The 14271-nt window shown below is 48.0% G+C and overlaps 1 protein-coding gene across 4 annotated transcripts in view; it reads left to right on the forward strand.

The window, feature by feature from the left end:
* The window catches only part of LOC138492065 (PH and SEC7 domain-containing protein 1-like), a 1158039-nt gene that overhangs the window by 292802 nt on the left and 850966 nt on the right, over positions 1-14271 (forward strand). For 3 of the 4 annotated variants that reach the window (XM_069619020.1, XM_069619019.1, XM_069619021.1), the window contains one exon: positions 8995-9156. The exons of the other annotated variant lie outside the window; for it this stretch is intronic. In XM_069619020.1, the coding sequence (XP_069475121.1) occupies positions 8995-9156 (162 nt within the window). The remainder of the gene's footprint in view (positions 1-8994; positions 9157-14271) is intronic. 4 annotated transcript variants of the gene reach the window in all.

Below are 14271 nucleotides of genomic sequence, written 5' to 3' on the forward strand. Positions count from 1 at the left end.
CTGACCCTAAGGTGAGACTTCACGGGGAATCGTGGAAGGGTATCGTGGAGGGTTGGAAGAGAGTGGGAGGCTAGAGCATAACTCAGTCAGTAGGTAATACTCCCTTTTCACGCACAGGGGAATATTCCTGCAAGCCGGAGAAGCCAGAGTAGAGGGCCCTTCCTGTCCATCTTCAGAGTCCTGCGCTTCACCATTGAAGAAGCATCAGCACTCGAAGCCAGACCTGCGCCTCCGTGGGAATCAGGTGAGCGTTACAGAACGCGAAGCCTACCCACAATTTCCCACCCGGGCGCTATGGAGACTTCCGAGACTGACCAGCTGGCCCAGCTTTTGAGGGAATTACGGGCAGAGGTGCACTCAGCCTGCCAGGAGACTAACGCTCTCAAAAGAGAACTGATCTTATCCAAGGAAAGAACAGATGACCTAGCCAAAAGGTTATTACAGGCCCAGGCAGGGCACACTCCTTTACCTAATTCCGGAGACATTTCAACATCAATGGGTTTGAGTAACCGGTACAAATTAATCTACCTGGACACATGCCTTTGGCCCCGCCTGAACGTTTTGCGGGGGATCCCAAGAAATATGCCGTCTTTATGAACCAATGTCGTTTACACTTTCTATGCAGACCCGGAGCCTTCCCTAACGACCAGACCAAGGTAGCTCTTACCTCAGTGGCAGTGCTGCCGATTGGTCTATTCCATTGGTAAATCAGGATGATCCCATTCTCCAGAATTTTCAGGGCTTCCAGGCCAGCATGGAAAGATTGTTCGCTCGACACTCTCAAGGACAGGCCCTTGATAACGAACTGCTATCCTTACGACAAGGTAATCAGGATCTTCTGTCCTACATAGCCACCTTTAACAGACTGGTTGTGGAAACTGGATGGCCAGAAAGCAAAAGGATCACATTGTTTCATCGAGGCCTGCGCAGAGAGCTTAAGGATGTTCTAGCTCAGATAGTAAACCCACCCCAGGTCTGCGCAGACTACATTGACTTGGTGGTTCAACTTGATCACAGACTTCAAAATAGAAAAGCAGATCGGTTCAAGTATGAAAACCGAGCACCGATCAAAACCCACGCTAACTCCAAGAGTACCGACGTATCTGAACCTATGCAAATCGGTGGTGTTAAAGGACCATTAACGCAGAAAGAACGAGAGAGAAGGCGGCAAATGCAACTTTGTCTGTATTGCGGGACTTCCGGTCACTTTCTTCGAAATTGTCCAGTTAAACCACTTAAGAAGGTGGTTGGAGCTACTGATAACGAATTAGTGACACCTGATTCGGGAAACGACCTAGCCCGGCAAGCGTAGGGGTCCGCTTGCCGAGCTTGAAAACTAACTCTTTGACCTCGCATTTTGTCATGCCAATGGTGCTCGTGGACCCAAAACGGCCTCAGCAGTTGCATGCTATAAAAGCATACATCGACAGTGGAGCTATTGGAAATTACATAGACCGTGAATTGGCTTCCAGGATTAAGCTTCCTCTCCGCCCGAAAGTAACCCAAGATGTCATTACTACAGTAGATGGAACCGAAATAGCCTCAGGGCCTGTAAAGCATTCCAATGTTGAAGTGACACTGGTGGGTCAGGATGGACATCGGGAAGCAATCGTGTTTGATGTGATCAAGGCCCCACAATTTCAAGTAATTCTTGGAATTCCTTGGTTAGAAACACATAATCCCAGAATTGACTGGCGAGCAAAGAAGATACGTTTTCCTGATTGTGAACCAACTTGTTATCCAAGAAATCCAGCTATGGGTCTAGCCTCAGCAACTTCCACCCCTGTACAGCTACCGTCAGAATACCAAGAATTCCAAGACGTTTTTCAGAAAGAACAGGCTAACACGTTACCTCCCCATCGGTCTTAAGATTGCCAAATCGATCTGGTACCCAATGCTCAACTACCTTGTAGTAGGATTTATGCGCTTACGGAACCTGAGAACCTGCATTTGCGTCAGTATTTAGATCAGTACCTAGCCAATGGTTTTATTCGCCCGTCCAAGTCTCCTGTCTCTTCAGCTCTGTTCTTCGTGCCGAAAAAAGAAGGCGACCTTAGAACGTGTATAGAGTATCGCGCCCTAAATCAAATAACGATTAAGAATCGTTATCCTCTGCCCTTGATCCCTGAGCTTATCGACCAGGTGAAAGACGCTTGTGTGTACACCAAGTTAGATCTCCGAGGAGCTTATCACCTGGTGCGCATAAAAGAAGGCGACGAATGGAAGACTGCATTCCGCACCAAGTTTGGGCTCTTCGAATATCAGGTGATGCCCTTCGGTTTGTGCAATGCACCTGCCGCCTTTCAGTACTTTATGAATGATGTTCTTCGGGAACTTATCGATGTCTGTGTCATTGTTTACATTGACATCCTGGTGTACTCTTCTTCAGAATCTGATCACAGAAAACATGTTAGGGCAGTTCTTGAGAAACTGCGCCAGCACAGACTATTTGCAAAACTCAAAAAATGCGTTTTTCATACCACAGAAGTTGAGTTTCTCGGATTCATCCTGACACCTCAAGGAGTCCGAATGGACTCGCGAAAGGTGGACGCCATCCTCAAATGGCCATCTCCAAGCTCGGTGAAGGGAGTTCAGAGCATGCTCGGCTTTGCCAATTTCTATCGAAGATTCATCCCGGAATTTTCCCGAACAGTCCAACCCATCACCGCTCTCCTAAAGAAAAACAAACGCTTTGAATGGACTCTTGAGGCCGAACTCGCCTTCCAGGACCTGAAAACCAAATTCACCTCTGCACCTGTATTGAAGCACCCGCACCCAGATCTCCCGTACATAGTGGAAACCGATGCATCCAGTTCGGCCATGGGAACTGTCCTGTCGCAAAGAGACCCAAAAACTAACCAACTACACCCAGTGGCCTTTTGGTCCAGAAAATGTTCTCCTCCTGAAATCAACTACGCAATTACCGATAAAGAGTTACTGGCCATCAAATCTGCTTTCAAGGCTTGGCGTCACTACCTTCTCGGGGCAAGACACACCATCACCGTAATTACGGACCACAGAAACTTGCAGTATTTAAAGACAGCCAAAGCTCAATCTTCACGACAACTCCGATGGGCTCTATTCTTTGCGGAATTTGATTTTGTAATTACCTATCGCCCTGGCTGCAAGAATGGAAAAGCGGACGCCTTATCCCGGATTGGCATGGAAGAACCTAATTCGAGCTTAGAACCTGTGCCCATCATACCTGAGCAAAGAATCTTAGACTTAACTTCATTGCAAACTATTGAGGATATCCAAACGCAAGTAAAACAACTTCTAGACTCTTCAACCTTACTGGAATGGAGTCAAAAGGGTCCTCATTACACCGTTAAGGATGACTTACCCTACTTCCAGGAGCGGTTGTTCCTGCCAAGTAAAGAATTGCAATAACTTGTTATTGCCCATCATCATGAATCTTTAATGGAAGGACACCCTCGTATCGCTAAAACGGAGGAAAAAAATCAAACGCCACTTCTGGTGGCCTTCTTGGAGAAAAGACATAAAGTCTTTTGTACTGTCTTGTGGAATTTGCGCCCAAAACAAGGCTCAAAAGAAAAGGCCAGCCGGCCTACTTCAACCCTTGGATATTCCACCGGCACCATGGCACACCCTGTCAATGGACTTTATAACAGATCTGCCTCCTTGTGCTGGTTACAACACAATCCTTGTAATTGTGGACCTATTCTCCAAAATGGCCCACTTTATCCCTTTAAAGGGTTTGCCTTCAGCTTCCACCTTGGCCAAGGAATTCCTGGAGAATATAGTTCGCATACATGGTTTCCCTTCCATATTAGTCTCGGATCGTGGAAGTCAATTTATCTCACATTTTTGGAAGAAGTGTTGCCAACTAGCACAAATAGATGTGCGGTTATCCACCACCCCCAGACCGACGGACAAACCGAGAGAACCAATCAGACTCTCGAGCAATATCTTCGGTGCATGTTACACCAATCCGAGTTAAATTGGAAAGACATCCTTTGGATCGCAGAATATGCATACAACAATTCAGTGCATTCTGGAACCGGACAAACCCCCTTTTATACTTTGTATGGTCACCATCCTCGGACCTCTGACCTAGATCCACCTCTGACCCTGGAAATGCCCGCAGTAAATCATCTGCATTCCACAATAACCCGAGCCTTCAAAGAAGCTGCAACTCATTTACAGCAAGCCAAGAAAAAGTATAAAGAAAACGCTGATTTGCACCGAAGTAAAACTCCTCCTTACCAAGTAGGAGACCAGGTATGGCTAGCAACTAAACATTTACCCCTCAAGGGCCCGCGAACCTTCAATCCCAGATTCATAGGACCTTATCCCATCAAAGCTATAATCAACCCAGTGGCCTTTAAACTGGATCTACCGTCCAACATGCATCACTTTTGAAGCCAGTACAACCAGGAACCCGATTATCCAAGCCTCCAGATCCAGTTCAAATTGAAGGGGAATTAGAATTCGAAGTTAAAGACATTTTAGACTCCAAGGTGGTAAAGTCGAAACTCTTCTATCTTGTTGACTGGAAGGGATATGGACCTCAGGAGAGATCGTGGGAGCCTAGTAACCATGTCCACGCACCTCGATTAGTACAAAGGTTTCACCGGAGATTTCCGAACAAGCCCAAACCCCCGGAGGGAAGAATCTTGGGAGGGGCCTTGAGCGGGGTACTGTCATGATGCCTACCTCCAAGGAGCCAGGTCCGACCCAGCAACCCCAGAGGCAGGCAGGCATCATTTCCCCCAGGGGAGTGCCAGCGGGCCCAAGCTGGGGCCCTTTGGACGCAGTCCTGGCGCCTTAGGCGCCAGGCTCATGTTGGACCTCTGTCCTGGCGCCTTAGGCGCCAGGCTCATAAAGCTAGACATGTGTTCAAGTGTTTTAATGTGCACTTACCTGATGCAGACCATGCTGCCACATCCAGGCCCTCTTGAGGCCTGAATGGAACTACTTTACCTGTGGGACTACTTTCCACCCGGGTGTGGTCGGGGAAGGATACATACCTGATCTGAGGAAGGATACACACTTGGGACTTCTTCCAAAGCTATTTAAACCACACCCGATCAGCAACTCACGCTTCGCGTTGTTCTGCTCCTCGCAGCTGGACGCTCACCGTGTCAGCTCCTGCATCTGGACTTCAGCCATGCCTGTCAGCATCCTGGGTCACCTGCAAAGGGAGACAAGAGACCTTACCAGCTAAATCTGCACCACGGAGATATCACAGACGATCCTGAAAGGGAAGACATTATTTTTAAAAGCATTTCGTTACGATCGCTGCAGCGCTGCATTTCACTCACCTTTCCTGGGTTCCTCCATCTTCAGCAGCGATCATCCGGATACACAGCCACTTCCCAGAGCCTAGAGAAAAAGACAAGAATAAGAGGTGAGAGAAGGAAGGGAATAAGACTTACCTGTTGGGTCATTCCCATTTCATTTCGGGTCTTGCCGCTTCCAGGCATTTTCCGGACCCCGGCCCCTATGGGGAAAAAAGACAAAGACATTGAATGAGCGTATGCAAAGACAGTTCCCGAGCGCTAATCCAGAACTAACCTGCCATTTACTGGAACTGCACGTTTCACTTCGGGTCGGCGCCATATCTCCGGCATTCCGAACCCCGGCCCCTAAGGGGAAAAAAGACATAAGCATTAGCGCTTGCTGCAAAAAGACAATGAACATTATTATTAAGCTTGGACTTTTGAGCTTGCAACAGAACGTTTACAGAGCCTTACCTGAATAGTCAAGCTTACCTGAACTCCCATCAATCCTCAATCCAGTGAAGTAACTGGGTTTCAACGCGCCCCTGCATCGGAAGCAGGATGGAGAGCTCATCCTTCCTGACCCTAAGGTGAGACTTCACGGGGAATCGTGGAAGGGTATCGTGGAGGGTTGGAAGAGAGTGGGAGGCTAGAGCATAACTCAGTCAGTAGGTAATACTCCCTTTTCACGCACAGGGGAATATTCCTGCGAGCCGGAGAAGCCAGAGTAGAGGGCCCTTCCTGTCCATCTTCAGAGTCCTGCGCTTCACCAATGAAGAAGCATCAGCACTCGAAGCCAGACCTGCGCCTCCGTGGGAATCAGGTGAGCGTTACATGGGGATGGTGAGGTAAGCGTCCTTCAAATCTAGCCTCGCTAACCAGTCTTCCTTGCAAAGCAAATCCCTCAGTAGATGGATACCCTCCATCAAGAAATGTCTGTAAATCAGCCACCCGTTCAGCTCTTTCAAGTTTATCACCAGCCTTGACTTCCCTTTCCTGTGAACTAAAAACATGTTGCTGTAAAAACTGACAAACTCGTCTGAACATTGCTCTATTGCTCCTTTTTATACTAGCACACACAACTCTCTCTCTCTCTCGTAACAACTCCTCCTCCTCTGAGGTTCTCATCCGTCATGGAAACCTGTCCTGATGCGGAACACTTATAAACTCCAGTCCTAGCCCTACTACGGCCTGCAAAACCGAAGCATCGCCTGATATCTTGCGCCACTTGTCTATACACAACGCTGTGCGCCCCCCCCCCTCCCCCCACCTTGGGGTAGATCTCTCCCTGTACTCTTAACTCCGGCAGGACTCTGTTGTCTGAAATTTTCTACCACGAAAATGTCTCCCTCTGGCGGGGAAGAAGGTGTCATGTTGTCTGCTTTCCCAAAACTCACCCCGGGAAGATCTTATGGATGGATGATTGCGCCTTCACTAGTGCTGAGTATGTCCCCACGAAATGGGACATTTCCTTAATGAAAGCTTCTCCAAACAGCCCTTTAGCTGCCTGGCCTGCCTCATAATTGGCGAGGTCCCCTAACTTGCTGTCAATCTTGAGCAACAAGCTCCTCCGCCTCTCCGACGAGAGAGCACTGCTGGCGTTTCCGAGGAAACAGACCGCCCTCTGTGCCCAGTTGGCGAGGGTAACTGGGCCACCGGTACTCCTGTGTCCCTGGCCCTCTCGGCCAGGTCCATAATCCTGGCAAGGGGACCAGCCATAGCCAATACTTTGTCCTGGCAGGACTTCAGGCGCGATCAACACCCAGTCTCACATCCTTTGTCGCTTTAGTCACAAATGTGACCATCTTAGCATCCAGCTCAGGTGTCTCCATGACTTTATTCGGAAGCTCGGGCCTCGGACACTCAGCCCTCATATGGAAGCAAACCTCTCTTTCCAGAGGCTTGCGAATCCTTGCCGCCATATACTGGGCCACTCTGGTGGAGGGTATCCAGTCAGAGGACCTCGGATGTTTTATGCTATCCGGGTCAAACATGTCATCGACATCCTCAGCTTCCTCCGTATCCTGACACACTGTGGCCTCGCTGTCCACCTTGTCCTCTTCTCCGAGACCTTCCTCGGTCTCATCCTCCTCTTCCTGCAAGGATTCTCTGCCTTCTTCGGCCTCCCCTGTATTTAGCACCCCTGGGGTAGGGGGTCCGAGGTTTGGCACCGCCGACTTCCCTAGAAAAGCTGCTTTCATTTCAGCTTATCAAATGGGTCGGCAACCTCCTGGGGCTTAGATTGCACCCCTGATACCTGACCCCGCGGGCAGGGGGTAGAAGAGTGGGGGCTCTTCTGGGTCTTTTCCACCCCCTTATGTGCAGCCGTCCGCTTCTCTGGCGGACCTCTAGATGTGCCTTCTCCAGGGCTGAGCTCTCTAGCTTTTCGTTTAGGGACCGTGGTCATGAGGAGGGATTCCAGCACCTCTAGGCGCTCCTGGGTGGGTCTAACCCCTGAGATACCGCTATCGCCAGTGAATCTCCAAGGATCCTCCTGAAGCTCAGGGACAGGTCCTTGTCTGCCTCCCACTCCTCCTCACTGTATTCCGGGATGGAACTGGCTTCCTCCATCATCTTGGAGACCTTCTTATTTCACCCACAATATTCTATCTCCTTTTTATTTTTTTTATGTCCCTTTATTATAATTTTTTTTTTATGCTTGTGCCAGGTGCCAATCCCTTGCAGAGGCAGTCAGGGCGAGAGCACGCTGCACACTCCCAGAAATGTATCAATTGCACAAATCAAGAGGCTGCGGTGGATCACAGGGATTTCTAAACTTCTCTGCGCCGAGATCGCTCCGAAAAGACGATCCGCGCATGTGCGATGACGCGCCGGTCATGTGACTGGCACCTGATACGCGGGTGCTTTACTCTAATGCCTCTCTGGCTCTGCACGCTCTAAAATAACTATGCGGGGAGTGCCGGTCGCCTAAAGCGAGCAAGATGACTTGCACCCCGGCGCTCCTCCGCAATTACCAAAAGCTCTAAATTCCACAAACCCGAGCGGAGCTACACAGCCTAGTAATACAGCACAGTAAGCCTAACACACTCTCGGGACCCCAGTAAAACGAATCATGAACCCTCTCACACTTAATTGTTTTCTCACACACGTAGCATAGAGAACACCAGAAAGATGACTTATCTTTCATGGAAGCAGCAAAGAAAGAGGAAGGACTCTGAGACAGGAAGTGAGGCATAGACTGGGATAGCCTAGGATTGGTGCTGTGATGGAGGTCAAGACTACAAGGGCCCTAAAGGATTGTGGGGACTTGTAGTTTGAAGTGGATCTGACAAGTGGACTGTTTTTCTTTCTATTTTTTTGGTGTTGTGTTTTGGCAAAAACAGAAGAAAATGTTATTTGAAAGTTAAGAGTTTGGAAAAAAGATCTTTACTTTCTGGAAGCAAGGATACTGGTATCCTTTTTTATAGGAATTTACTCATGTATGTGGCTCTCATTTATTGTGCTTTGTACAGGGTGATGGAGTTGCCCTCTTTTTCCTGCCTAGGAATTGCTTATATCAGATTGCTCACACTTCTTAATATATCATTCATTATAAATTATGCTAATTTATCAGGAGACACTCATAACATATCCCAATTAGCTGTAATATGTAACATGTTAAGTAGCACGCTCACTTGAAAGACATTGCTCATTACAGATTTCACTGACAAATGTAGCATGACCCTCATTCCTGAGCTTTCCCTCTGTGTACCCTCTGTTTATTATCTTTACTAATATGTTCTCTATGCAGTTCTCCAATCTCATCGCAGGCGTCCGAATTGGAGGCCATTGAGGGTCCATCGCTTTCCAATGGGGTCCTCAAGGATCACGATGCTGCCAAGACATTGGCCACTAAGCTCTATAACCTTGAGGGTTTCAGGAGGTCCGAGGTTGTTCCTCATCTTCAGAAAAAGTAAGGATCATCACATTCACTACAGATCAATGGGTGTTTCGATTTAATGTACTCACGTGGGTAAATGGGTCTGTCGATAAAATACATGGCAAGGGAAGCATTGATTTAATGCATATTGTAGGGCATGTTTATTTTATATATGGATATGGGTGAGTCAATGCAACAAAGGATGATAAACGGGCAATGTAAGTGTGTTGATATAAGACAATGTTTGGTGTGAATTAATACAGGATTACAGTAGTCATTTTGTTAGGAGGGTTTTTCTGAATACCACTGGTGTGAAATTCATAGAGACTAACTGTAGTGTATTTAAGGCTCTGCCTTGAAGTTAGAACAATCTCTCCACTGGTGAATGTGACTGAGCTGCAAGGCTTTACTCTTGGGTGAATTGGAGTCTGGTGTAAAGTTTAGTTTAGTTTATTTGTAAAGCGCACCAGGCCCGTGGGCAACCGGGCGCATAATCTTAGGTAAAGGTTACAACACGAGTATACAAGAATACCAAATTTACACGTTATACACAAGTACAAATTTACAAGTTATATACAAATACAGAATTTACAGGTTACATACAAATACAGAATTTACAGGTTATGACTGATAGTCTGGCATATGTACACAGATAGGATATATTGCAGGTAGAGAGCTAGGCTAGCCTGAGGAACCTCATGCTTTCTGGGTGAGCAGCCAGGCTTTGGCGTTGTTCTTGAACATTAGGAACGAAGGTTCAATTCTTATGTGAGTTGGCAGAGTTTTCCACAGTTTGGAAGCTAGGACAGGGAAGCTCACACCACCCGCTTTTTGGAGTTTAAATCTGGGCAAGGTTAGGCTGTGAGTTTGGGCTGATCTGGTGGGGCGGGAAGAGGAGTGAGGTGTGAGGCGAGAAGAGAGGTATGGAGGGGCATTGTTGTTCAGGCATTTGTGAGTCAAAGCTAACGTTTTCAGGGCAATTCTTTGTTTTACCGGGAGCCAGCGTAAGTCAGATCTGATGATGGAGATGTGGGACCGTCTAGGGATATTGAGAGCTGCCCTTATGGCATTATTTTGAATAGTTTGAAGTTTATTGAGGTTGGACTGACTAGTCCCTAGGTATAGGGCGCTGCAGTAATCTATTTTGGCCATGATGAGTGTTCTAGCCAAAGTAGTGCAGTTGTGAGGGTTCAGGAATGGTCTGCAGGCGGTGATAAGTTTGCATGTATACGCTGAGGCCGACATAACAGCATTTGTTTGTCTATTCAGGGAAAGGGTGGAGTCCAGATAGACGCCTAAGGTTTTGGTGTCTTTCGAGACCTTGATGACGTTGCCGTCAATAGTGAAGGCCTTATAAGTTTGGTCAGGTTTGTTAAGACGATAGGTGGATCCTAGTAGTAAGAGCTCTGTCTTATCGTCATTGAGGCAAAGCTCGTATTGCGCCATCCAGGCCTGGATGACCAAGTAGACATCATTCAAGGCTTTGGTATCGACTGTGTAATCACCAGTTATGGGAATGAGTATCTGGGTGTCATCCGCATAGTTGGTATAGGATACACCCAGATAGTCAAGCACATCGAAAAGTGGCTTGGTGAATACATTGTAGGCGATACACAAGAGCCTTGAGGGATGCCACAGAGAATGGGAAAACGGTCTGCCGAGGCTGAGGGTGAGAAGACCCGCATAGATCTGTTACTGAGGAACGAGTGGATCCAGGCATTGGCAGAGTCAGAGAAGTAGGCAGCGGATTTGAGATGTTGGAAAAGTATTTGGTGGTTGACCAAATCGAATGCCGCGGAGAGGTCGAGGAGAAGGAGTAGCACTAGCTTCCCATTGTCCTTTAATGTCTCCATCTGGGTTTTCAGATCAATCAGGGCTGATTCGGTGCCGTGTTTGGGGTGGAAGCCTGATTGTCTTAGCCCCAGGAGTTTGTTGGACTCAAGGTAGTCTTGGATCTGCAGGTAAGCTGCGCGATCAAGAATCTTAAGCAGGAACGGGACCGTAGTGATAGGTCTGAAGCTAGTGGGGATGTTTGGGTCAAGGGACGGTTTTTTGAGTAGTGGGATTACCCAGGCGTCCTTGAGGATGTCGGGGACTGTACCCATTTTGAAGGAGGCATTTATAAAGGATGTGATGAAAGGGGCAAGGTGGTGTGTGGCTTCCTTAATGATGGGAGCCGGGCAAGGGTCACCTTGGCAGTTAGATGGTTTGAGGTTGTTTATGATTCCTTCTACTTCAAGGATGGTAAGAGGGGAGAAGGCGAATGGTTTAACGGCCGGGTTGGCTTGGTGTTGGGTGCTAGGTGTGGAAGTGGGCAATGGCTGGTTCGACTGTAAAGACTTTTGTTTATCTTTCATTTTGCTTTGGAGGGTGGCAGTTTTGCCTAGGAGTGCTGTCTGAATATTCGTGCACCAATTGCTGTCTTTAGGACAGGAATCAGGGGGGGCTGCAGGTGTCTCAATTTCCTTGAGAATTTTGAATAATTCCTTCGTATTTGATTGTGCTGATGTGATGCGGTTGTTGTATGAATCTTTTTTGGCCTGGAATAGAGCTTCTTTATAGTTAAGGGTGGCTAATAGGAGACTGTCCTTATGGATGTCAGAGGGGTGACTTTTCCAGCGTGCCTCTGCACTATGTTTCTCTTTGCGTAGCACTCTTGAGCTGTGGTGTTAAACACGAGTTAAGGTGCGCATGTTGTTTGGGTCTTCTAAGTTTGAGTGGGGCGAAGGAGTTTATGGCTGTAAGAACTGACTGGTTGTATATGTTGGCTAAAATAGTGGGGTCCGAGCAGGAGTTAGTGGCATTTTTAAGGGTGGGAAGGATGAGGGGGGGAAGCTTTTCAGCAGTTATGTTCTTTTTGTTTCTAGTGAGGATAGCTGGGGCGACAGGAGGCGTTGGTAGCAAGGCTGCTTCAATGCTGAAAGTGATAATGTGGTAATCGGACCAAACGCCAGGGACATTCGAGAGTAGGCGAATGTTGCAGTTGGTGTCGCTGAGCCAGTCTAAGGCTCGTCCTTTGATGTGAGTGGGAGCTTGTATGTGGTGAGAAAAACCTAGATCTGTTAAGGTATTAACAAGATCCAGGGCCGCAGGGTCATCGGATCTTGGTGACCTAAATTAAGGTCACCGAGGATAATAGTTTGCGAGTTGGTTTTCGCTTTGTCTAGTACTAGAGCGATAATGTCATCCACAAAGGAAGTGGGGGGACCTGGTGGTCTGTATATTAAATGATAGTGGCCGTTTGGTTGGCCGATAAAGTGAGTTTGGCAGAGAGTAGCTCTGCAGATTCCATCTTAATGCTCGGTAAGGTTCTGAGTCCTAGTGAGTTTTTGTATATGAATGCGATTCCTCCACCTCAGGAGGTACGGTCGCATCTGGTGATGGAATAGTTTGGTGGGATAGCCAGTGAGAGCCGGGCCGGAGGCGAGGTGCAACCAGGTCTCAGAAACGGCGATGAAGTCAAGCTCCTGAGTCTTGATGAGATCAGCAATGTCCAGGGCGTGAGCTGCAAGGGACCGTGCATTAATCATGGCGGCCTTGATCAGGCCAGCGTTGCTTGGCCTTGCCTTAATCAGACTGGTGTTGCCTGAAGCGGCAAGGTTGGTCTGAGGGCCTTGGGACATGAGTGAGGTCGGGGTTTGCCTTGCCTTAATCGGACAGGTGTTGCCTGAGGCGGCAAGGTTGGTCTGAAGGCCTTGGGGCATGAGTGAGGTTGGGGTTTGGGGGGACCAGCTAGGCTTCACGGTTTTCAGAAATACGCTAGGGTACATGGGGTGACCCTTCTTGCCCAAAAATCTAGAGCCTAGTCTTAGGTTTCTTAGGGCTGTAGCGCAAGGTTGATTAGGTGTAGGTTTTTGAGTGAAGTGGTCGAGCCATAAGGCCGGAGCATTAAGGTAGATGTTAGGGTACTGGGGAACAGTGCTAGGGCAGGTGTCAGCAGGTCTGCAGGTAGGGGCCATAGTTGCAGTGTGCAGAGTGGTAGGTGTCACTGTGTTGGGGGATGGTATGAAGAGCGTGCAGGTGGATGCGCACAGTACGAAGAGTACACTTAATAGTGGGAGGAGAAGGTTTTGGGCGGGTAGGTGTGGTAACATGATACTAGAATACGGTGTGGATAGGGTACCAAACCGGTGTAACGATGTAGCTGTCACTGAATAGACAATGCAGGTACAATAAGGCTAAAGTTGACGGGCTCTACAGGCTACACAGTGCAAAGAGCACTAACACTAAAGACTAATGTCAAGCAGAGTAGAATACACCAGTGCTAGGATCGGTTATGAATATGCCTGGGAAGCAATGCAGACTGCACCAAGGTTGAGGTTAGTTGAAAGGCTCAGCAATGCAGAATACCAGAACAGTGCACAATAGCAAGGCTAAAAACAAGAGCAAAACTCTATGGGCTAAGGAACAGTGGAGAATGCAGCACGGCTAGATTCAAATGTGGGCACAGCAGGGCAAAACAGTGCAAAATGCAGCACGGCTGGGTTTGAGTGAAGGCACAACAGTGTAATGCAATGCAGCACAGCTAGATTTGAATGTGGGCACAGCAGGGTAAAACAGTGAAATATACAGCAAGGCTAGCTTTGAGGAAGGCACAGCAGGGTAAAACAGTGCAAAATACAGCACGGCTAGCTTTGAGTAAGGCACAGCAGGGTAAAACAGTGCAAAATGCAGCACAACTAGGTTTGAGTGAGGGCACAACAGGGTAAAACAATGCAATGCAGCACCGCTAGATTCGAATGTGGGCACAACAGGGTGATACAATGCATAGTGCAACAAATGAATTTGAATGTAATGTCAATGGGCTTAGCAATGCAGAGTGCAGCCAGGGTAAATGTTAGTTGTGCGGGTCCATCAGGATAAACAATGCAAGGCGCAGCAAGCCAGGAGATCAAGTACATAGTAGTGGTGAGGGTAGTGATGTATGATCTGGCTGGGTGGGTGAGGGCTTGCGACTTTGGTGGGTGGCGAGGGGAGGCAGTAGCAAACTCGGTAAAGTACTGGTAGCATCTGCTGAGAAGTGATTAGCAGTTCACGGGATCACAGAGGATTCATGACGTTATTACAAAGTAGCTAGGGTAGTTACCTAGCGCAGGGTGGTTGCAGACAGGAACACTGGTAGTTATGCATTCTACATCTATTAGGGTA

The sequence above is a fragment of the Ambystoma mexicanum genome, chromosome 10 (genome assembly GCF_040938575.1).
Source record: "Ambystoma mexicanum isolate Mex_15411 chromosome 10, UKY_AmexF1_1, whole genome shotgun sequence".
Lineage (NCBI taxonomy): Eukaryota > Metazoa > Chordata > Amphibia > Caudata > Ambystomatidae > Ambystoma > Ambystoma mexicanum.